At 35.3% G+C, this 22,211-nt stretch overlaps 1 protein-coding gene across 2 annotated transcripts in view; it reads right to left on the minus strand.

Moving 5' to 3' along the window:
* AQR (aquarius intron-binding spliceosomal factor) overlaps positions 1-22,211 on the minus strand; it is a 98,663-nt gene that overhangs the window by 32,919 nt on the left and 43,533 nt on the right. For both annotated transcript variants that reach the window (XM_045527806.1, XM_045527812.1), the window contains exons 16-24: positions 21,639-21,780; positions 16,481-16,659; positions 13,079-13,246; positions 10,230-10,399; positions 6,647-6,888; positions 4,631-4,777; positions 3,649-3,718; positions 1,177-1,287; positions 369-478 (exon numbers count right to left, since the gene is read on the minus strand). In XM_045527806.1, coding sequence (XP_045383762.1) covers positions 369-478; positions 1,177-1,287; positions 3,649-3,718; positions 4,631-4,777; positions 6,647-6,888; positions 10,230-10,399; positions 13,079-13,246; positions 16,481-16,659; positions 21,639-21,780 — 1,339 coding nt within the window. The remainder of the gene's footprint in view (positions 1-368; positions 479-1,176; positions 1,288-3,648; positions 3,719-4,630; positions 4,778-6,646; positions 6,889-10,229; positions 10,400-13,078; positions 13,247-16,480; positions 16,660-21,638; positions 21,781-22,211) is intronic.

The raw sequence follows: 22,211 nt of genomic DNA on the forward strand, positions 1-22,211 counted from the left end.
GGATGAAATGTGAAAAAAGAATCATTTAAAGTCATACAGCTCTGAATTGGCCACATTAAAAATAACCTCAATAAATAGAAGGCAAATGGCAATCTGCAATTTTTAAAAAATGAACAAGATAATTCTCTTCATTGAAATAACTGAATACTTGAGGAAAAAATGGCATAATCACACAGAATTGAAACTGAGGGAGATCATGACCAGAATTTTAGGTCAATATATAGTCTAGTTACGTTACACTAGAACCTTTCAGAATTAAGTTTGGATACTCACTGCCCTCTTTCCCTGATGTTTCTTTAATAAAGAAAGGAAGAAAAAGTTAAAAATTCTTTTGTATGCTGTTTCAAAACTCACCCCCATCTGCTCACCTGCTGAAATCTTTCTCTGTCTCCAGCTCTTCTTCTCCATGACCAAGACGCAATAGGTGGCGTTCATCAATGTCTAAAGCCATAATTTTCTCAAACAACTGGTTCAGGGCCTGAAGAATACAGCAAAAAGGAAGATGGTGAGTTTCAAAGAATCAGCAGGCACCTTTATACATAACAAAAACTAACATTTAGAAGGATAGAAAAGATGAGCATCGTCCAGATAAGAACTGAACTTGAAACACGGAAGGAAACAGGTCTCATGTCAGTCACTTAGAATTTTGAAAAAATAGTATTTTTATTGTTTTCTGATAATGACATTTTATGTATACTTGACCAAATGAATAACTGAAAACCATAAAAACCACCTACCCATTAAATCTGTTTCTAATTAATGAAAAGAGAAACATATTGGCTCAGATGCTATTTCCCCCCAAGTGGTAAGAATTCCTAAAACAATCAGCAACCACACTGAGTTTCATCTCACTGAATAGCATTTCCATGGGTTGCAGAGAACTGCAAAAGTTTCTGCAGTTGAAGAAGGACAGTAAAGAAGGCAGAGAATGTGTAGGTAAATTACATTAACAGGACCAGAGGGTGGAAAGGTAAAGTGCATTATTCAAATCTTAGGCTAAAAAGTCTAATGTTCTCTATATAACAATGAACAGAGCACTCATTTATCACAAACTATTTTGATGAAAGCAATTTAGAAGTCATTCCTTTCTACCTATGAAATATTCATATTTACTATTCCCTTAAATCTTCATAGTTGTTATCATACATGCACACAAATACACACACAGCCATTTACCTGATTGGAATGAGTAACAATTAGAGTCCTCTGCTCTGGGAAATTGTGGTAGATGTTGGATATGATTTGGACTGCCACATCAGTTTTTCCTGTACCAGGTGGGCCCACAACCTAAAAAGAAGATGAACACATAGCAAACTACTAAGTTATCACATTGTCAAAAAGTAGAAAGTCTACAACTGAAAAATAAAATAACAAATTAAAAAAATTCACTGGATGGGCTCAATAAGAGAATGGACAGCATAGAGGAAGAATCAGTGAACTTGAAGACAGATCAGTAATTTCCCAACCCTAACAACAGGAAAAAAGACTGAAAAAAGTAAACAGAGACTCACGAATTTATGGGACAACTCTAAAAGGTCTAACATTGACATCACTAAATTCCAAGAAGGAGATGAAAAGAGTACAGGATAGATAAAAATATTTGAAAAATAATGGCTGAAAATTTCCCCAATATGGCAAAAGACATAAATCTTCAGATCTGAGCTCACTGAAACCCAAATAGAATAATCACAAAAAAATCTAAGCCCAGATACACCACAATTAAATGGCTGAAAACTAAAAACAAAGAAAAAAATCTTGACAGCAATCAGAGAAAAATAACATATTACATGTACTGAAAGGATATTTCAAGTGACTGCAGACTTCTCATCAGAAAACATGGAAGTTGAAGGAAGCAGAATAACATTTTAAAAGTGCTGAAAGGAAAAAAAAAAAACAAAACTATTAACTCAGAATTCTATGTCCAGGGAAAATATCTTCCAAGAATGAAGGTGAATTCGAGCTATTCTCATATAAGGGAAAGCAAAGATAACTCATTGCTAGCAGAACTGGTCTAAAAAGTGATTTAAAAAAAAAAAAGTTCTTCAGACAGAAAGGAAATGGTACCAGAGGAAACTTGGAACATTTAGAATGAAAGATATATGGAAAATATAAAGGACTATCCTCTTCCTCTTGTGTTCTTTAAAATATACTGACAGTTGAAAGTAAAAATTTTAACATCACCTGATGGTATCTTCAATGTACTTTGGTATGATGTATAAGACAACTACAACATAAAAGGGGAATGTAAAGGGATCTCTATGGGAGTAAGTACCCTCTGTTCAATTTGAAGTGACAAAATATTGAGTCTAAGTAGGCTGTGAAAAGTTAAGTATGTATATTGCAAATCCCTAGAACAATGACTAAGAAAACACTAAAAGCTATTCAAATAACCCAACAAAAGGCAGAAAAGAGGAAACAGAAGAATATACAAAAAGGGAACAAACAGGAAAGAAATAAAAAGTGGTGGGCCTATATCCAAACATATCAATATTTATGTTAAATATAAATGGTCTAAACACTGGAAAACAGACTGTCAGAATGGATAAAACAATATCCCCCAAATATATGTTGTTTATAAGAAACTCACTTCAAATATAATGATAGGTAGAAATAAAATGATGGAAAAAGAAATACTCAAATACTAATCAAAAGAAAGCTGCAGTGGCTATACTAATATCAGGCAAAGTAGACTTCAGAGCAAAAAAAAAAAAAACTGCCAATGACGGAGAGGCATTACATAATAATAAAAGTGTCAATGCACCAAGACAATACAAGAATCCTAAAGGTACAAGCACCCATCTACAAAGCTTTAAAATATATTAAGTGGGGGGGGTACAGTTCAGTGGTAGAGCATCTGACTGCAAAATACATTAAGCAAAAACTGACAGAAGGAGAAACAGACAAATTCATAAGTGTAGTTGAAGACTTCAATAGTTTTCCTTCAGTAATCAACAGAAATGATAGAAATCAGCAAGGACAAAGAAGAACTGAATAATAGCAGCAACCAAATGGATCTAATTGATATTTACAGGGCATTCCACCCGACAGTAACAGAATACACACTCTTTTAAGTGCACACGAAATATTCACCAGGATAGATCATATCCTGGGCCATAAAACAAATCTCAACAAATTAAAAAAGCAAAAAACAAAAAATTGAAATCATACAAAGTACATTCTCTGACCATAATGGACTTAGACCAGAAATCAGTAACTGGAAGGTAACAGGAAAATCTTCAATTACTTAGAAATTAAACACACTTCTAAATCAGCTGTCAGCAGACTTTTTCTGCAAAGAGCCAGAGAGTAAACATTTTAGGCTTTACAGGCTACACAATCTCTGTTACAAATACTTATCTCTGCTGTGGGTAGCACAAAATTAGCCACAGGAAACACAAAATAAAGCTTTTAAAAATTAGGAAAATAAAAACAAAACTACAAAAACAAATGGGCATGGCCATGTCCTAATAAAACTTTATGAATTTTGAAATGAGCAGCAAGATCTCCATATGCATAAGATGCTACAATTACCTATAAGTACTTAAATTCAGCTGGGTTTTTGTGCTTCAAATAGAACACACTCTAAAATCTGTTGCTTACTTCTAGTCTTAATCCCTGTAAGAACATGTGTAACAGTAATTCTCTTACCATAGTCAGCCCAGGCTGCATTCCAGCACGGATAGCCTCTATCTGTGTATGAGTGAACTGAATCGTATTACTGCAAATAAAAGGGTAAAAAAAAAGGTGGCTAAAAATACAGTTAATGAGATTTAGTATAAATTTAGACAACACAGACCAGAGGTCTAAACATCTGCCCTATATTTGGCCCTGTTATCTCAATCTTTTTTTCTTTTTTTTTTTGGTGGGGGCTGCTAGAGTGCCGAGGCGTCAGCCTAGCTCACAGCAACCTCAAACTCCTGGGCTCAAGCAATCCTCCTGCTTCAGCCTCCCGAGTAACTGGGACTACTACAGGCATGTGCCACCACGCCTAGCTAATTTTTTCAGTTGCCCAGCTAGTTTTTTCTATTTTTAGTAGAGACGGGGTCTCACTCTTGCTCAGGCTGGTCTCGAGCTCCTGACCTCAAGTGATCCTCCCACCTCAGCTTCCCAGAGTGCTAGATTACAGGTGTGAGCCACTATGTCCAGCCTCAATCTCTATTGAATGACTCTCTTCACTTCTGCCTGCCACACTGACAAGTAAAACTGAAAGAATCTTGTGGAAAGACTACAGTTATTTTTCAATACACTTAGCGAGTCCATCCCAGACCTTATTTGGAGTGCCAGAGTTCTACTTCCCAATCGAACACCAAATATAATGCCACTTTATTAGTTATGGCACACATGCATGAGGGCTACTGCTATGCATAACATGGAGTCATGAAGGAAGAACTCTATGCTTAAATTAAGCTAGCACTCTAAAATTTATTTCTCATAGCACCTAAAAATATTTCTTTTTGAAATACCATGAGTATAGAATGGCCTAAAATGTGACAGAATAGAAGGAAAGAGGGTTCAGAAAACAGAAGTTTCTTGGGGTTTTAAAAGCATCCAAAAATCTAAAAACATTACTAACCCATTTGAAATGGCAACTATTATTTATTATTATAATTAGAATAGGTAGTGAAATTACCGTTTGGGTTGATTATAAGGATAAGGACCCCTATTAGGAATAACATGAGGTTCAACAATTAAAGTTTTTGCCTCGTCAGTGCCTTCATCTTCTCCATCTGCATCTTTCCTTTTCTTCCCTTTTCCACTTCTTACTGGAAAGGTTATCCTACAAGAACAAAACTTTTGTTAATTTTCACACAAGGATTTACTGAGTAACTATCTTGTGCATGATACTGAATTCAGGATAACCAGATGAATAAGAAATTATTTCTAGCCTAAAGGAACTCCCTATCTGCACATAAACTCTGAAAAAAGCAAATTTACAAGCACTAAAATGTGTGTTAAGGGTGTTCGGATTGGAAAAAGTCATTCAATTAAGGGAGAATTTAAAGAAACATTAAATACTTCTGTCACATGCATTGTAAAGTGCTTTATTCATTGTCCTTCATCTAATCAGAAATGACTTCATGAGACAAGTGCCATCTGAGTCTTGAAGGAGTCAGACATTCAAAGATGGGAAGAGAAGACATTACCAGAAAAAAGAAGCAATAGCAGAGGCCAAGTACAAGCAGCCTAATTTTGCTTGAGTGTAGGGTACAACAGACACCTTGTTATGACGCCTATGGAATATCAAGCTTTTAAGGCAGAGGTTCTTAGTCTGGAGTTAGGAGGTGACTCCTCACAGATACCTGAAGGAAACCAATGAACTCCCTAAAATTAAACAAAACATTAATTCTCTATGTGTACTTTTTCTAGTCTTCCTTCACATTCTGAAAGGATATATAATACCAAAAATTGCTAAGAATCAAGGAGGCTAAGAGGCCAGCCTTTATACTGGTAAGCAACAGGAGCAATCAGCTTTTTAGCTAGGGAGTAAGTGGCTCAAACAGTAGGGTATGTAATGGACTCAAGTGAGGAAAGGAGGCGAGGAAAGGCACTGTCATAATAAGGACTGTTGAGGGCCTAGAGAGGTAGCAATAGGAATGGCACATGAAAAACTATGCTTAAGGCAGAATCTATGAGACATGGGAGCAAAAAGATTCAAAAATAATACTGAGATTTCAAGATGGGGGAATTAGAAAAATGATTTTGCCATAATAGTATTAGGAAAATATGGAAGAAGACTGAGTTTAAATGTTATAAAGGATATGTTTTTGGTTTTTTTTTTTTGAGACAGAGTCTTGTTCTGTTCCCTGGGCTAGAGTGCTGTGGCGTCAGCCTAGTTCACAGCAACCTCAAACTCCTGGGCTCAAGCAATCCTTCTGCCTCAGCCTCCCAAGTAGCTGGGACCATAGGCACGTACCACCATGCCCTGCTAATTTTTTTCTATTTTTAGTAGAGACGGGGTCTTGCTTTTGCTCAGGCTGATCTCAAACTCCTGAGCTCAAGCAATCCTCCCGCCTCGGCCTCCCAGAGTGCTAAGATTACAGGCGTGAGCCACTGCACCCAGCCTTGTGTCTTCTAATTTCTAGCAAAAAAAGTAAGCCCTGGGCTATCATCCATAGGTATACTGATGGTTTTACCTCTAATCCATATGAAGGAATTCAGGAAACAGCACTCAATTGCTTCAGCTACTTTGTTCTATTTCCACTCAAATTTTAAAAGCCGAGTTCATTTAACAATAAATGTAATTATACTGTGAGTATTTAAAATTTGTGAAAGCAAGCATGGTTAAAAGAAAAAAAAATTTGTTCCTTAAAACAAAAGAAAGTTCAATATCACATTGCTGTATTACTTAGGAAATATGCCAGACTATGCATATGTATTTCTTCAGTCAAATTCTATAAATATATTTATATAGTTCTCTTCAGATAATACGCATTTACTGATCCCTTAGAAGGTATGCAGCTACTTTTATTGTGGTCTTAGATTCAAAAATAATAAACTTATCCTAGTGATTATATGGCAAAGATAGGGAGTACCAAAATAAAATCCATATATAATACTCAAAACTCACTTTGGCTAACAGTCCTGATGGCCTAACCTTGTTGGACTACAGAATGTTTGAATGGAGTAAACTCAGTTCTGACTTTACCTGAAAGGGGGTATCTGTAGAGCTGGGTCATCCACAGTTACTTTAACATTATGACCAGGAAAGCTCGATTTTAAATGCTCAATAGAGAGAAACGTATCATTGAAATCAAGGGTAGCAATCTGATTGGGCATTTTTGAATAATGTGCACTGCTTGGGTCCCCATAACCTAAAATGATATCATGCAGCCAGTCAGGTACCACACAGTCAGTATTCATCAGGTTCCGAATAGTCTCCAGCACAGCCTGTTAGTGAAAGGACAGAAAAGCATTGTGTCAATAAGACATCTCAAACATTTGCACTTCACTGGAACGCAAAGCTGGCTGCACTAATCCAGAATTCCTGAGTGTTTCAGGGCAAGAAGCTATTTTCTGCTGACAGGTGCTTGGCTAGACTGAATCAACAGCTATATTTTCAGCTGATACCATACACTGAGTTAAACAAAAGACAAACTTAGTAAGAACAGTTTATCCTTTAAGAGTTCATTTAGACAGAATGACATTTACCACCTGACTCCTATTGAGTAGGATGAAAATCAGACTCTCATCAACAGCAATAAAATATTATAGAACAAACCCTTAAAGAAAATGCTTCCTCTTAGAAATTCCTGGAGTTTTGCCCTCTTTATGTTCCATAGTTCTTCAATGCTAAAAATCACACACAACCAGAAGCACATTAACGTATACCTCGACTATGAAACATATCACAATTTAGGAATAATAAAGTTAGTATTGTGAGAAAAAATTTAAAAAGTGAACAAAATGATAAAAATGAAGGAAATATCAAATAAAATTTCAGAATGAAAGAATCAGGACTACAATAAAAGGTCATTATACTAGTTAACACATACACAGTCAAAAGTAATTACCAAAAGCCAAGGCAAATTCTTAGACTTTCCACAAGTCATTTCAACAAAGTGATCTATCCTTCACAGAAATTAAGAGGCTAGGCTATTAATTTCAAAGAATAAAATAAAATAACCAACCATTTTTTAATCATGAAATAATAGGATACTATGTTAATTATATTCTTAATCACATTGACTTGTTTTATATTCTTGTACTTATCATTGCCTGAAATTCTCTTGTTCAGGTACTTGGTTACTTATTTATCATTTGTTTAGTCCCCACTAAAATTTCCACAAGAACAGGTATCTAGAACAGTTTAAATAAGGAATGTGTGAATGGACGGGTAGATAAATGAGTATGTTCACTTAACAATGATGAATAAGATGAAGGCTCCACCCTTTAAGGAAATTATAATTCTAGTAGGAAGATAAAATAAGTCCCTAACTATGATACAAAGCAGCAGAATGTGGCAAACAGTGAAGAATATTACAGAATACAATGGGAACACAGTTCTCAGTAGATGAGATGAATGCTGGGGAGACTTTTATCTTTAGGAAAGGTTTCATGGAGGAAAGTAGCATTTTAATTTGGCTCCAGTAAAGGATTTATAAAGGAGCTTTGATTTATTTCATCATGAATGGAAAGTCACAGAAATGTTTTGAGAAGCAGAGTAAAATGATCAATGTTATAAATTAGGAGGAAACATACAAAAAGCAGCTGGCTGACTGTGAGGAGCATAGGGTAGAGAAAGAGGAGGCTATTGCAACTGTCCAAGCAAAAAATAAAGTATCCAGATTAAGACGGGCTATACAAACTAGACAAGAGAGAAGGCAATACAAGAGGACTGCTGCCCAGTACATAATGAAACACCAATGATACCAAAAGAGCATTCTTCCTTTCCCAAACATAGGCAAGTTAATCATTCCCTCCCTTTCCTGGATCAGAGCCTCACTGCCTCCTTTGAACTTCCGTGACACTTTTACCTGCATCCTTATGGTTTTTGGCACCTTCTAATCAGTTCATGGTAGTCATTTGTTTCTATTTCTAATTTCTCTTATTAGTAGTCTAAGCTCCCTAAAGGTATAAACTGTGACTGATTAATCTTTAGACACGCCATCTTAGCAAAAATCAGCCACACAGTAGGCACTAAATAAAATGGTCAAATAAATGAACATAAGAAAGGAATTTTTTTTTAGTTTTTAGTGAAGTGACTGAGATTTATTGGCTGAAAACTGACCAAATGTGAGATAGTCTTAGGCATTGTAAAACTTGGAAACTCTCAGACTTCTCCATCCTTCATCCCCTCAGTAAATATTTATTAAGGCCATATTATATACCAGGCACAGTTCTAAATGCTAGGGATACAATGACAGACAAAACAAAGACCCTGTCCTCATAGACTTGCATTCCAATAAGGAATTCAGATAAATAACAAATAAATAATCATATAAATAGCTAGCTAGATAAAGATAGAAAGACACTAGGGTAGAGAACGATGAGGGAAGATGCTATTTTAGGTAAAGTTGCCAGGGAAAACTTCTGATACGAGATGACGTTTAAAAAGAGTTGCCCATGTCAGGTGAGGGAATGAACCATTTAAATACCTGGAGTATTTAAATACCATGTCTAAGCAGAAGGAACACCATGTGCAATGTTTTGGCTTATTAAAGAATAGCAAAAAGGTCAGTGTGGCTGGCATAGAGAAAATAACTGGCTTAGAAAATGATGTTGGAGAAGTAGCCAGACAACAGATAATGCCACGGCCTCTTAGATTATGGTAAGAACTTTCTAATGTGATGGGAAACCATTAAAGAATGTTGAAGGTATTTGGAGATAGTGTAAGGGGAGGAGTAGACAAGAATGTGAGGTGCCTTGGACATGGCATCTGTGGAAGTGGTGAGCTAATTAGACTTATTGATGCACTGGATGTAAAGTGTGAGACAAAAAGAAATCAAGGGTACCTCCTTTGTTTTGTGTTCAACAACAGGGGGAGATGAAGAACAAGTTCTTTTGAGAAGTTTTCTTTTGTACATCACAAAGATGAGGAAAAAAGGCAATAAAGTAATAGGAATGTGTAAGAAGCCTTGCACTTTGGAGGACGGAGAAAAGAAAGGCATTCTGGCATTCTTTCTGCAAAAGCTAGATGTTATCAAATGCTAGAAGTGTTCAATGTTTAAGTTTTATCATATAGTTTCAAATAATAGTTTTTAAAAACTGTCCTTTACTAAAACTGTTCTTCCCACAATTATTATAAAAGTAAAATTCTATATTCCCCAAACCTCCCTTTTCCACTTATGAGTAAAGTATAAATATATTAGATCATAGAGTCATTCAGGGCCTTGAGATTCCACATCTGCATACTTAAAAGTGAACTGAAGGTACATCTACTTTTGATTTAAGAAAGGCGTCCCAGTAAATAAGTAAACAAGTTTTCTTCACCTTATACTAGGGCATAACCTGAATACCTAATATACAGAAAGCAAGGAAGGAGGTTGACCTTTGGAATAACACCTGGATTTATTTATGTTATGCTTTTAAAGTCTTCAAAAGACAAAAAGGATTTAGCAAATGAATTTCCTTAAATTTTTATTTAATTCATATGTTAAGAATTTAAGAAGATTATTCAGAATGAAAATAAAAGCAGTGATTTTAACAAATCTTTTTCTTACTCAACATCTATGTACTTATGTCTTAAAAGTCACCAAATAGTACTTTTAATTACATAGCTCCCAAATTACCTTAAAGTTATTTTCCTTTGGTTTTCTCCTCATTATTATATTGAAGGTATCATAAACATCTTCTGCTCCATTTTGTATGGTATTGGTCATATCTTGTTGATACTGGTTTGGATCCAAAAACACTCTAAATGTCCTTGACTCTCCTCTAAGATTGGGTCTGGGTTCAGGTCCTAGACATTTTAAATAAGTTTGTTAAATATATATTTTTCCAATATCAAAATAAGTTAACAGTATTTCTTTTCTACAAATGATGGGTAAACTGTCCAGACTTAAATCCAATCATTCTCTCTCCTGACTAGAAGGCCCTCTACTCATCCATTTCAAATTTCAAGAAACTGAAAGTATTTTCTCCTTTCTCTAAATTCTTACTATTTCTTCCCACACAGTCATGTAATATTTATGATATAATACTATGAATTGCAAATATTTATACATACCCTCAACTAAAATAGGAGTTCTCAGAAGTCAAAGAACTTATCTTTCCTTTTGTCCATTACTTATAGCTCCTACTACTGCCTTACATATAGTAAGTACTCAATAAATATTTTCTGATTGAATAAATGTATGTATTTTAGGATTTCAGGCATAGTTTTCCTATTCCTTAATTTGACAGAGGTTGATCCCTCTTTTCATCCTTCCACATTCCATGATATCATCAGCATGAAATAAAATTTCACATATACAGAAATATGGGATACTAATGGCTGAAAGCCCAGAGCATTTTCTTTTCCCTTGGCCTTCTCTCTCCTCTTTTGGGGGTCTTAGACCTCCAACTTTGGTCCCATTATGTGGCCTTATGCTTATCCCACCCCTCCTCCATTCTTTTCTCCTATTTTCTTTTATTCCAGAGATGAATAGCTTAATCATGAGCAGTTTAGCAATGGCATAATCTCAAAATCACAGGTGGTAGAAACTGATTCAAATTTTGAGGGAAGGTTAGCAACCAAATTACAAAATAAGCACTAGATATGCATAGTTATAATTTAATAATAAATATTACTAGGTTATTAAGTATGAAATGTCTGATTTCCTTAAGTACTAAGTTTGATAGCTGATATCTCTGACATTTCACTTTGACACTTCTTGTTTTATTTTGATTGTGAAGGTACATCCTCAGTCTTTCAAACACACGGTTTCGCTTGTGATTATCTTTCAAATTTTTTTTAGAGCAGTTTTTGTAAAACCATAGATAAGTCAAAAATTCATGTTATTTTCAAATATGAGTACCATCATGGAACCAATGGAGTGCAAACAGCTCAAAATATCAAGGATGTGGCTAATGAATGCACAGTAAGTCGATGGTTTGAGAAGCTCTATTCTGGTCATTTTAATCTTGAAAATGAGCCCCGTTGGCAACCTGAGACCAAGATGAATAATGATGAGCTGAATGCTGTAGTGGAAGAGAATCCATTTCAACCTACCTATGAACTACCAGCAAGGTTTGACATTACTATTCCAACAATATTGGACCATTTGAAACAAATGGGAAAAGTAAAGAAGCTGTATATTAATAGATGGGTTCCACATCAATTCAATGAGTGTTGGAAGAAAAATCACCTCAAAGCTTACCCTTCTTTGCTGTCACTACATAAAGGCGAACTATTTCTACATCATATTGTTATGTGTGATGAAAAATGGATTCTTTATGACAATCTCAAGTGTTCGGCACAATGGTTGGATAAAGATGAAATGCCAAAGCAAAGTCCAAAACCAAATATCCATCAAAAAAACCTAATGGTCTGTTTGGTGGTCCAGCACTAGTATTATCCACTACAGCTTCATGAAACCTGGTCAATCAATTATAGCAGATGTCTGCTGCAACCAACTGGATGAAATGATGAGGATACTTGCAATAAAGCAACTGAGACTGGTCAATAGAGACAGGCCAATCCTCTTGCAAGACAATGCTTAACCACGCTGCACAAACGATGCTGCTCAAACTACAGAGGCTGGACTTGGAAACTCTCTGTCATCCACTGTATTGCACCAACTGACTATCACTTATTCCAGGCTTTGGAGCACTTCTTGCAAAGAAAAATATTCAATTCTCAACTAGCTGTGGAAAATGCCTTTCATGATTTCATTGCCACTTGCTCTCCAGGCTTCTCTGCTGCTGGCATAAACAAGCTATCGTTAAGATACCAAAACTGTGTTGATAGTTTAGGTGCACACTTTGATTAATTGACTGCTTTTTATTTAAGATATAATAAACTACACTTTTGATTCAAAAACCAGACATTTCATATTTAGTGACCTAATATAAAGGCAGTCAGGACAATAGAAGAAAAAATTTCAAAGAGATAATCAGTGAAAGCATAAGAAATCAAAGAGCTAACTAACCCTGGAAAGCAGTGTTTTAAATGGGGTAAAGCTGGCATCTTAGGCAAGGCAATTCCTTCTATAAGACAGTTCTATTTAGATGCTTAGCATCCTTGGCCCTTATCCACCAAATGCCAATAGCTTGCCACTGCCCACCCCTACACCACTTATATGACAACCTAAATATCACCCATGCATTTCCAAAGGCCGTACACTATTGTTCCCAGTTGAGAACTACTGCTATAATGAAGCAAAACAGTAAAACTTAAAAAGGAAAAATTAGACAAAGCTTTGAATAAAGATGATTTCAAAAGATCCTGTCCTTTCCAATATATAACAGAAATTTTAAAATCATATTACCTATTTCTAAAACTGCATGGTAAGTATGCTACACATATTTTACATAACATCCTGTGTTAATTTAGTATGTGAAACAACTAAAAAATATTTCCTAAGAAACCAAAAGGATAAAAGACAAAGAAAATTTTCATGCTATACACATGCTCATTTAAAACTAGAAATGACCATACCATCTTCAATGACACGCCCTTTATCATCCAGCATGCCCTGGATTTCACACCCTCTGACATAAACCAGGCCAACCTGCTCAATAAAAGGTCTCCTCCGGTCAAACTTAGTGCCATAAGGTTTTGTGGGGCGCACAGTAATTAAAAAGCATACATCGTGCTTACGAAGACCTGGTAAAACATAAAGACATTTTCATTTATGAGAATTTCATTGTTTTCATTCTTTTGTTGGCAAATTCTCAACATCTTATCTTTGGAAGAGAGATATAAAAAATATTTAAAATATCATGGGTGACCAATGATTATTACTGTATTGTAACACAATTACAGGTTTTCCTATAATCTTTAATACTCAATAGTGGATAGCAATAATTAAAATGAAATTATCATTATATTAAAATTAGAAATTTTTATGCCATGAATGAGCCCTCCAAGTCATGCTACAGCTCCAAAATTGGACGCTCGTCATCATTCTTATTTTTAACATTCTTAGTAAGTAACCAAAAATATGATTGGCCTATAATCCATCTATATCACATTTAGTAGGTTTCTAACATCAGTTTAAACTATCTATCAGTGTCATTCTACTGACAGCCTAATGCTATTTCACTAAAACAGATCAACTCAAGAATAATCTATCAAGGCACAAAAGTGCTGTTTGCAGATAATATCTTGAGAAGGAAGGTTGAATATATATAGTTTCAGTTGGTAAATTGTGAAAAATTTTTAAAAGTGAATGCCAAGAAACAGGAGACTTATGCCAACTCCATAGCTTCTCAATCATTAGACCAAACAGTGGACTCAAATGGCTTCCCCGCTCTATTAAAAGTATAGGTACTAGAAGACAAGGGACATTTAATTAGACCTCACAGCGTGTAACATCACACCATTTAATCTTCATTTCTTTTCTGATCTGTTTTTATTAGACAATAAACGACATTAATGTAAATGCAACAATTTGCTTGCTCATAACCTTGGTAACAAGGTAAAACTAAATCAAATCAGCAACGTGTATAGATAATAATATTGAAACCATTTTGTTTTACTTTGGAGTGGTTTTAGAGTGTGGGTAAAGGTAGAAGTGATAACTCTGATTCCTAACATTGACTTTATTATTTCCAAATACATTCTATGCAAAGAAGCAGAAGCAATGAAAACTAAGAGAAACTATTCCGCTGAGTTGTACTGCTTGTGTGACATCCAATCTGCACAACTCATTAAAACTCCTAGGTCTTAAAGCCAAAGAAATGGGGCTGAGAAGTCATTTAGTCCCTACCAATGTAGGAGTCATTTTTTGGCATCACTGAGAGATGACCTCTTGTTCCCTCCTAAAACACATCATTTTACTGTGGGACACTCTTAGATTTATATTTTTAAAAACCTATATTATAATGAGCTCAACTATCTCTCCTTCCAAGCATTTGTGTCCACCCTATCCTAGCAATACATACATAATCCTGCATTTCAGTTTCATTAATTCTGTTTCCTTAATTTTAAATGAGGATATTGGAGAAGACTGAAGGGGTAAGAGGAAATGTCTTATAGCTGCAGTCCCCAACCCCCAGGCCATGGCCCAGTAGTGGTCTGTGGCCTGTTAGGAAATGGGCCGAGCATCACTGCCTGAACTCTGCACCGCCCCCACCCCCGGTCCATGGAAAAATTGTCTGTCTTCCATAAAACCAGTCCCTGGTGCCAAAAAGCTTGGGGACCACTGTTTTATAGTATTTAGTTTAAAATCTTCAAAACTGTTCTCTGTTTTTATAAAACATTCATTACTGTTTACAGACTTCTCTTTCCTTTTTTGATACCATTTTCCATTTGGTTACCCTATATGTGATCAATCTAAGGACTGACATTGGCCCTGATCTCTAAGAAAACACTTTTTTCCCCGTCATACCCTGAATTATGAATCACTCATCCCATAAAACTCTATTGTTTCCTGTGTTGCCCATCAAAATTTAACCATTCTAGTTCTCACTCTACCAGAGATTGATGATTAAAAGGAAAAAAAATAAAAAGACTGTCTCATGTCTTTCTGAGAATAGTCAGTAAAGGGGCAAATGGGATGTTTAGGTAAAACACTCTTTTGTTTTCCTTAACTCCAAAATGCAGATCTGTCATCTATAAAGGGTACTTTTTTCTTTTTTTAAATTTCCAACTGTTACTACTTCTGGGGGTACCTAATAAGTTATTTCAGTTTATTACTTCATTGTGCAAAACACTATTGTCTTTCTCAAGGTTCGGCAATAAAGGTGCACATTATTCTAGATGTGTAATGTACCAGAACGGAACTCTTTTGAAGAATACAGGAATCACAAAAACAATCTGTCACAAACTATACCCATTACAGCAGTGATTTGTTAAACATTTGGCCTGCTTCATTGGATTGTTCAGAATTCTTTGATAAATATATCATATAGCTCCTATAGTTACAAACAGCTATACTGGGAGCAAAAATTTCTGAAAACTGATCCATTGAGGTACTATCTCTTTCCTTCTGGCATGCCAAGAAGGTAGGAGATGAAATCTACCAGCTACTGTTTCTCAAAACAGGGCAGTAAGTAAGACCTTTCACAGACAGCTGGGAGAAAAGTATAAAAGTGACAAAAATCAGTTCATGTGCTACTTTTGGCACAAGTGTTACTGATGTTTTAACTCTACTGGACTTAGTAACTTTGAACATATCTGCCTCTAAAAAAAAATTAATTTTGACACAGAATGTTCATCCCTAAGATCTTACCTGGTAAAAAACAGGAGAAATAACTCATTTAATTTCTCTGCAAAAGAGATTTAACTGATTCTTTATCTGACTTCCTCCGTTTGGTGCAAATAAACTATTATTTCTTTCTGAGTTGTTATACACCACCCCGCCAAATTCCTTTTGAGTTTGCCTAATTTTGATTTTGTATCTTTATTTTCCACAAACTGTATGTATTCCTATTCTTTTCACCTTGGCTTCTTTTATCTTTTGAAAATACCAATTTTCCTTACTTACTCTGCATATGTGTACAAGTTATAAGTAAGTTTTCTCCCTTTCTTTAGTGACACTAACGTTTTTATTCTTTTTATATTGATCCCACATATTGATAAATACTACCTTGCTAAATTTAAGACTTAAAATGCTATCCTCTCAGCTTTGCAAACTGCAATTTTTAAAACACTTTGATACACCTATAATCCTATGCTTTTTGTTAAAATATTAAGATACCTAAATATCCTTGTATGATCCTTGGTATTTTTACTAATAATAATTAGAAAGGCAATTGCCATTCTTTAAACCAAATTTCAAGGATAAACTTTAATAAAATGTTTTACTAAGATTTAGTAAAAGTACTTTCCTAATGCTCTAAGTGAAAGTCTACCAAAAGGCAACAGGGAGTTTCATTTTTTGAAATGCAAAACTACCTTCCCATTCATCTTTGATGTGATCTCTGACATTCAGATTGATGGTAACATCCGCACGAACTCGGGTTGGCCAGTTTTCACCTATGTTGGGTTTGGCAACCTCAACTACAGTAAAAGCCACAATGGGCTGGGCCATTCGTGCCCAACCTCCAAACACTACACCGCCATATTCAGATTGCCTGAAAACCAAAGAAATAGATGATGAGTCAAACAAAAAATAACTTTCCCCCAACTTTTAAACAAGTAAAACTAGTAAGATACGCATACATTATGAAATCATTACCAGAATCAACCTAATTAACATATCCATCACCACACATAGTTACCATTTCTTTGTGTGGTGAAAATACTTAATATCTATTATCCTGACAAATTTCAAGTACATAATACATTAGCTATAGTTACTGTGCTGTACCTTAGGTCTCCAGAACTTAGGCACCTTATAAATGAACGTCTGTACCCCTTCCAACATCTCCCCATTTCTCCTACCCTCAATCCCTGATAACACCCTTCTATTCTGTTTCTGAGTTCAACTATTTTAGATTCTGTATGTAAAGTGAGATTGTCAGTATTTATCTTTCTGTATCTGGCTGATTTCATTTAGAATAACGTACTCCAGGTTTATCCATGTTGTCAAAAAGCACAGGATTTCCTTCATTTTAAATGCTGAATAATGTTCCATTGTGTGTGTACAGATACACCACATTTTCACTATCTCATTTATCCCTCAATGGACTGTTCCATTGTGTCCGTATCTTGGTTACTCGGAATAATGCTGCAATGAACTTGAGCAGACAGGTATCTCTTTGGGATAGCGATTTTACTTCCTTTGGATAAATAAATACTCAGAAGTGGGATTGCTGGATCATATGGCAGTTCTAGTCTTAATTTTTTGAGGAATCTCCATACTATTTCCATAATGGCTGTACTAATTTATATTCACACCAACAAGATTCCCTTTTCTCCATATCCTTGCCAATATTTGTTATCTTATGACTTATTGATAATAGCCACTCCAATAGTGTGAACTAATATATCATTGTGGCTTGGATTTGCATTCCCCAATGATTAGTGATGTTGAATTCCTTTTCATCTACCTATTTGTCATTTATATGTCTTCTCTGAAAAAATGTTTTTCAAAGTCCTTTGCCCATTTTTAATTGGGCTATTTGGTTTTTTGCTATTACATTATTCAGTTTCAGTTTGAATATATATATATATACATACACACACACATACACAAATAAAAAATATCCTTATCAGATACATGGTTTGCAAATATTTTCATCCATTCCATACAGTTGCCTTTTCATTTTGTTGATTGTTTCATGTGCTGTGCAGAAGCTTTTTAGTTTGATGTACTCCCTACTTGTTTATTTTTGCTTTTGTTGCCTATGCTTTTGGTGTCATATTCAAAAAATCACTGCCAAGACCAATTTCCCGGAGCTTTTCTCCTATGCTTTCTTCTAGGAGTTTCATAGGTTCAGGTCTTATGTTAAGTCTTTAATCTACTTGCAGTTGATTTTTGTGTAAGGTGTAAGACAGAGATCCAATTTTACTTTTTTGCATGTGGATATCCAGTTTTTCCAACACAATTTATTGAAGTGACTCTTTTCCCCATTGTGTATTCTTGGCACATGCATCAAAGATTAGTTGATCAGACATGTATGAGTTTATTTCTGGGCTTTCTATTTCCTTCCATTGGTCTATGTGTCTGTTTTTATACCAATACCACACTGTTTTGATTATTATAGCTTTGTAAAATAATTTGAAATCTGGAAGCATGATGTCCCCAGCTTTGTTCTTTTTGATCAAGATTGCTGTAGCTATCCAGGGTCTTTTCATGTCATTAATTAGCATCCTTTCATTTTAGACTGAAGAACTCTCCTTAGCATTTCTTTTTCTTCTTTTTTTTTGAGACAGGGTCTCACTATGTTGCCTGGGCTAGAGTGCAGTGGTGTCATCATAGTTCACTGCAACCTCAAACTCCTGGGCTCAAGTAATCCTCCCGCCTCTAGTAGCTAAGACTTCAGGCATGTGCCACCATGCCTGGCTAGTTTTTCTAAAATTTTTTGTAGAGATGAGGTCTCCCTATGTTGCTCTAGCTGGTCTCAAACAGCTGGGTTCAAGCAATCCTCTCACCTTGGCCTTCCAAAGTGTTGGTATTATAAGCATGAGCCATCATGCCCAGCCCACTTAGCATTTCTTATAACATAGGTCTAGTGTGGTAACGAACTGTTTCAGCTTCTGTTCTGTTTTCTTTTTTTTCTGTTTGTCTTTATCTCTCCTCCATTTCTGAAGGATATCTTTACTTAGTTTTATTTTATATTCTTATCCTTTTACCCTTTTCATTAAGATGGTCTCAATTAACATTTTATCTTTTGTATTTTAAGTATTTCTATAAGCTGCTTCAAATACATTTTAGAGCAAGGTAGAATTTTAAAAATTAAAAACAAGCAAACAAATGATAATTTCTATGCAAATGCCTCCTTTAGAGCCTAATATTTAAATCATTTAAAAGATGCTGCAATGAATTGGAGGAAAAAAATAATCAAGCCAGTTGGAATAACTAGAACCACTAACACCCAAATATCCATTCTTTCTTCTTATTTTACTCTAACTAGTGCTTTAGTTTTTACATTAAATAGGGTATTTGCGAAATCTGTAACAAAAACTGTAGCAGCACTCCAAAATTGGAAAGTATTGCCAAAAAATGCCATGCTTACAAGGAAACTACATCCTATGTCAATTTTTTGTGTCACAATAAAAAATTATAGAACTTCATAACATCAAAGAGAGAAACCAATTAAAAATAAAGTTCTGCAATCCAGTGACTTGGTTAGTACTAGGACAATTTCTAAAAGGCATTACCTTGTATCTAATAAACCCTTGTGAAATAATTTTCTATTACCTCTTCCATTTTTTACAGCTTTATTGCAGTATAGTTTACATACCACGAAATTCATTCATTGTAAATGTACAGTTTACAGAGTTGTGCATCCATCACCACAATCCAATTGTAGAATATCTCTATCATCCTTAAGAAAAGATCCTTCTTATCCAATTGCAGTCAATCCCTGTTCCCACCCCCAGGCAACCACTAATCTATTCCCCTTACTCCTTTTTCTTCTTATAAAATCTACTTGAAATGTGAAGCATTAAAAAGTATAGACTTCTGCCCCTTATTTAAGCACATCCTTCCTTCCTTCCTGCTGCTTAGTGGTTTTAGCAAACTGAAAATATAATCATTAGAACCATGTAATGAGTAAAAGTGCGTCTGCCACATTTCTGCCTCCAGGATACATGGAAGAGTAAGAAGCCTGGCCTCTTTTAAGATCTCATCATTTTCAATAGTTTTCAATTACGGGCATTAGGAATGTAAATTCAGAAAAATTTATTATTGCAAATGTGACTAAATTCACTCCCCAAAGTGATATTTTCTTCGCCTACCAGAAAATGATGTAATTAAAAAAATTCTTTTATTAAGAGACCAAATTATTCTAAGTAATTGTGTGGTACTTGGCATTTAAATAAAAAATAAGTGAACTCTATTTGTTGAACCACTATTTAATAAATCCCTAGCTTGCAAAATGGCCAAAATTAGGCCCAGAATCTGAGCATATAAACTCAAGGTAACCATAAATTGTAAGGAAGTTTTCTGATCAAGCACGCCCCCAGGGTCCAAACAATGGGCAATAATTTCAGCAAAGCTGTGGGCAGGGACAAGCAGCCAGTGGGCATACAAATTTCACAGTGCTCGCCTGCCTACTGACTCAACCGATTATTAAGTCAAAAATTCTTTGTGTTGTGTTTTATAGTCTCACCCAGAATAACTTTTCCCATAATAATTAATTAAAAAAATAGAACTGTACACAAAATAAAACATAGAAGTGAAACAAAAAAATAGATCATAATCACAGTGTCCATGGTAGCTCTCTATAATTAGTAAGGAGAGAAGCCTGAAGGATACCTGAATCAGTTCACATTCAAAAACTATTAAACATCCTGGTACTCTGGGAGGCTGAGGCAGGAGGAGCACTTGAGGTCAGGAGTCTGAGACCAACTTGAGCAAGGACAATTCCTGTCTCTACAAAAAACAAAAAAAAGTCCAATTTTCCAAGGCACATGTCTATAGTCCCAGCTACTCGGGAGGCTGAGGCAGGAAGATCGCTTGAGCCCAGGAGTTTGAGGTTGCAGTGAGCTGTGACCATGCCACTGCATTCTAGCCGGGCAAGAAAGCGAGACTGGGTCTCAAAAAACAACAACAAAAAACACTATTAAGCTTTTCATACACAATATAATTATATATGTCAACATGGTGTGACTATAATACAATGAAAATTCATTTCACAGAATTTTACTCATTTATAATCACTTGTGATATATAACATATCCTTCAATTTCATACTTGGAATGAAATAGTGAATTAAAAGCATTCACCCAAAGTCAGTCATGTCTAAAAAACCAAAATTAACCTTTGCAAATCGTCTAACAGAGCCACTACAATAACTAGGACAGACTTTTCTTGGCTAAAGGAATTCCAGACATGAGCTAGCAAGCAGGGAGTTGAGTTTACACAGAAGCATTCCTCAAATAACTAGACCTAATGGTCTCTTTGAGGGAATCTATGGATGGAGGGCCAGAGAAGACTTTTCAATATACCACTTCATGCAGTGTCAGCAACAGCCCTCACCCCCTGCCAATTCCCTTAGAGAGGCTGGCTGTGACTACTGGCAACAGTCACATGAGCAGCTGGCTTAGCAGAATACCCCTTTACCACACGCTTCCTCCAGGACTGAAACTATCCTGCCCTAGCACAGGCCTGCTGGCCAACTCCTGCCCTTCCCTATTCACCTTCTTACTTATGTCCAACCTACTCTCCTCTACATCTCTCCCTTCTCTCCCTGAGCATGATGTCTTCTCCTCCCTTGTCCACAGTTTTTCAGCTCCCATACCCAAGTACACAGATACAGTTTATATTTTGGTACTTTTGATATATTTGAACTCACAGTTAAAAATTTCTCAGAGTAAATATCCCCTATTTTGGAGGGCATTTTTAGCCAGGTATATTATTTTTAAATATACTTAATGAGGTTTCTGACAGGTATCAGTCACTGTTTTTGCATCTCTTCATTACAAGTGGAACCAATTTACTAACCATGGCTTCATTCTGCTGACACTATCTTCGATGTCCTGTCTAATTTCATAAGTTGATTCTAAGCGGAAGAGATTAAAGTTCCTTAGGAGGTAGTCATGAAGAGTCAAAAACTGCAGATTCAACTTGGGAAGAGCCAGACAACCTGAAAAGGAAAAAAACAGCCACATTTGAAGTATTCTTTTAATCAGATGTTTTTGCTATATATTTAAGAAGGTACCACAAATTTGATAAGAATCTAATGATATCTAAATGCAGCATATGTGATAATGTCTTATTTTTATTTTCACACAGATATTGAAACCAGATTAAGAAATACTGTCTATTAAGAAATGGGGATGAAGAATGAGCCTTATTAATACATGTAACCTGCATATCAGTGGTTCATATGCAAATAGTACTTCTTAAAAGTATTTAAAGATACTTAACACTAATAATACTGTCTCAAGTACTTTAAAAATTCTTCCTTTATCACTTAATTTATATTTGGCAAATCTTGAAGTGAATAAAGCTACCATAAACTTAGCCCATGCCAAAATTTAGCATAAAAACAGAATTAGTATGTTATATTGTACA

Source organism: Lemur catta, chromosome 1 (genome assembly GCF_020740605.2).
Source record: "Lemur catta isolate mLemCat1 chromosome 1, mLemCat1.pri, whole genome shotgun sequence".
Classification (NCBI taxonomy): Eukaryota; Metazoa; Chordata; class Mammalia; order Primates; family Lemuridae; genus Lemur; species Lemur catta.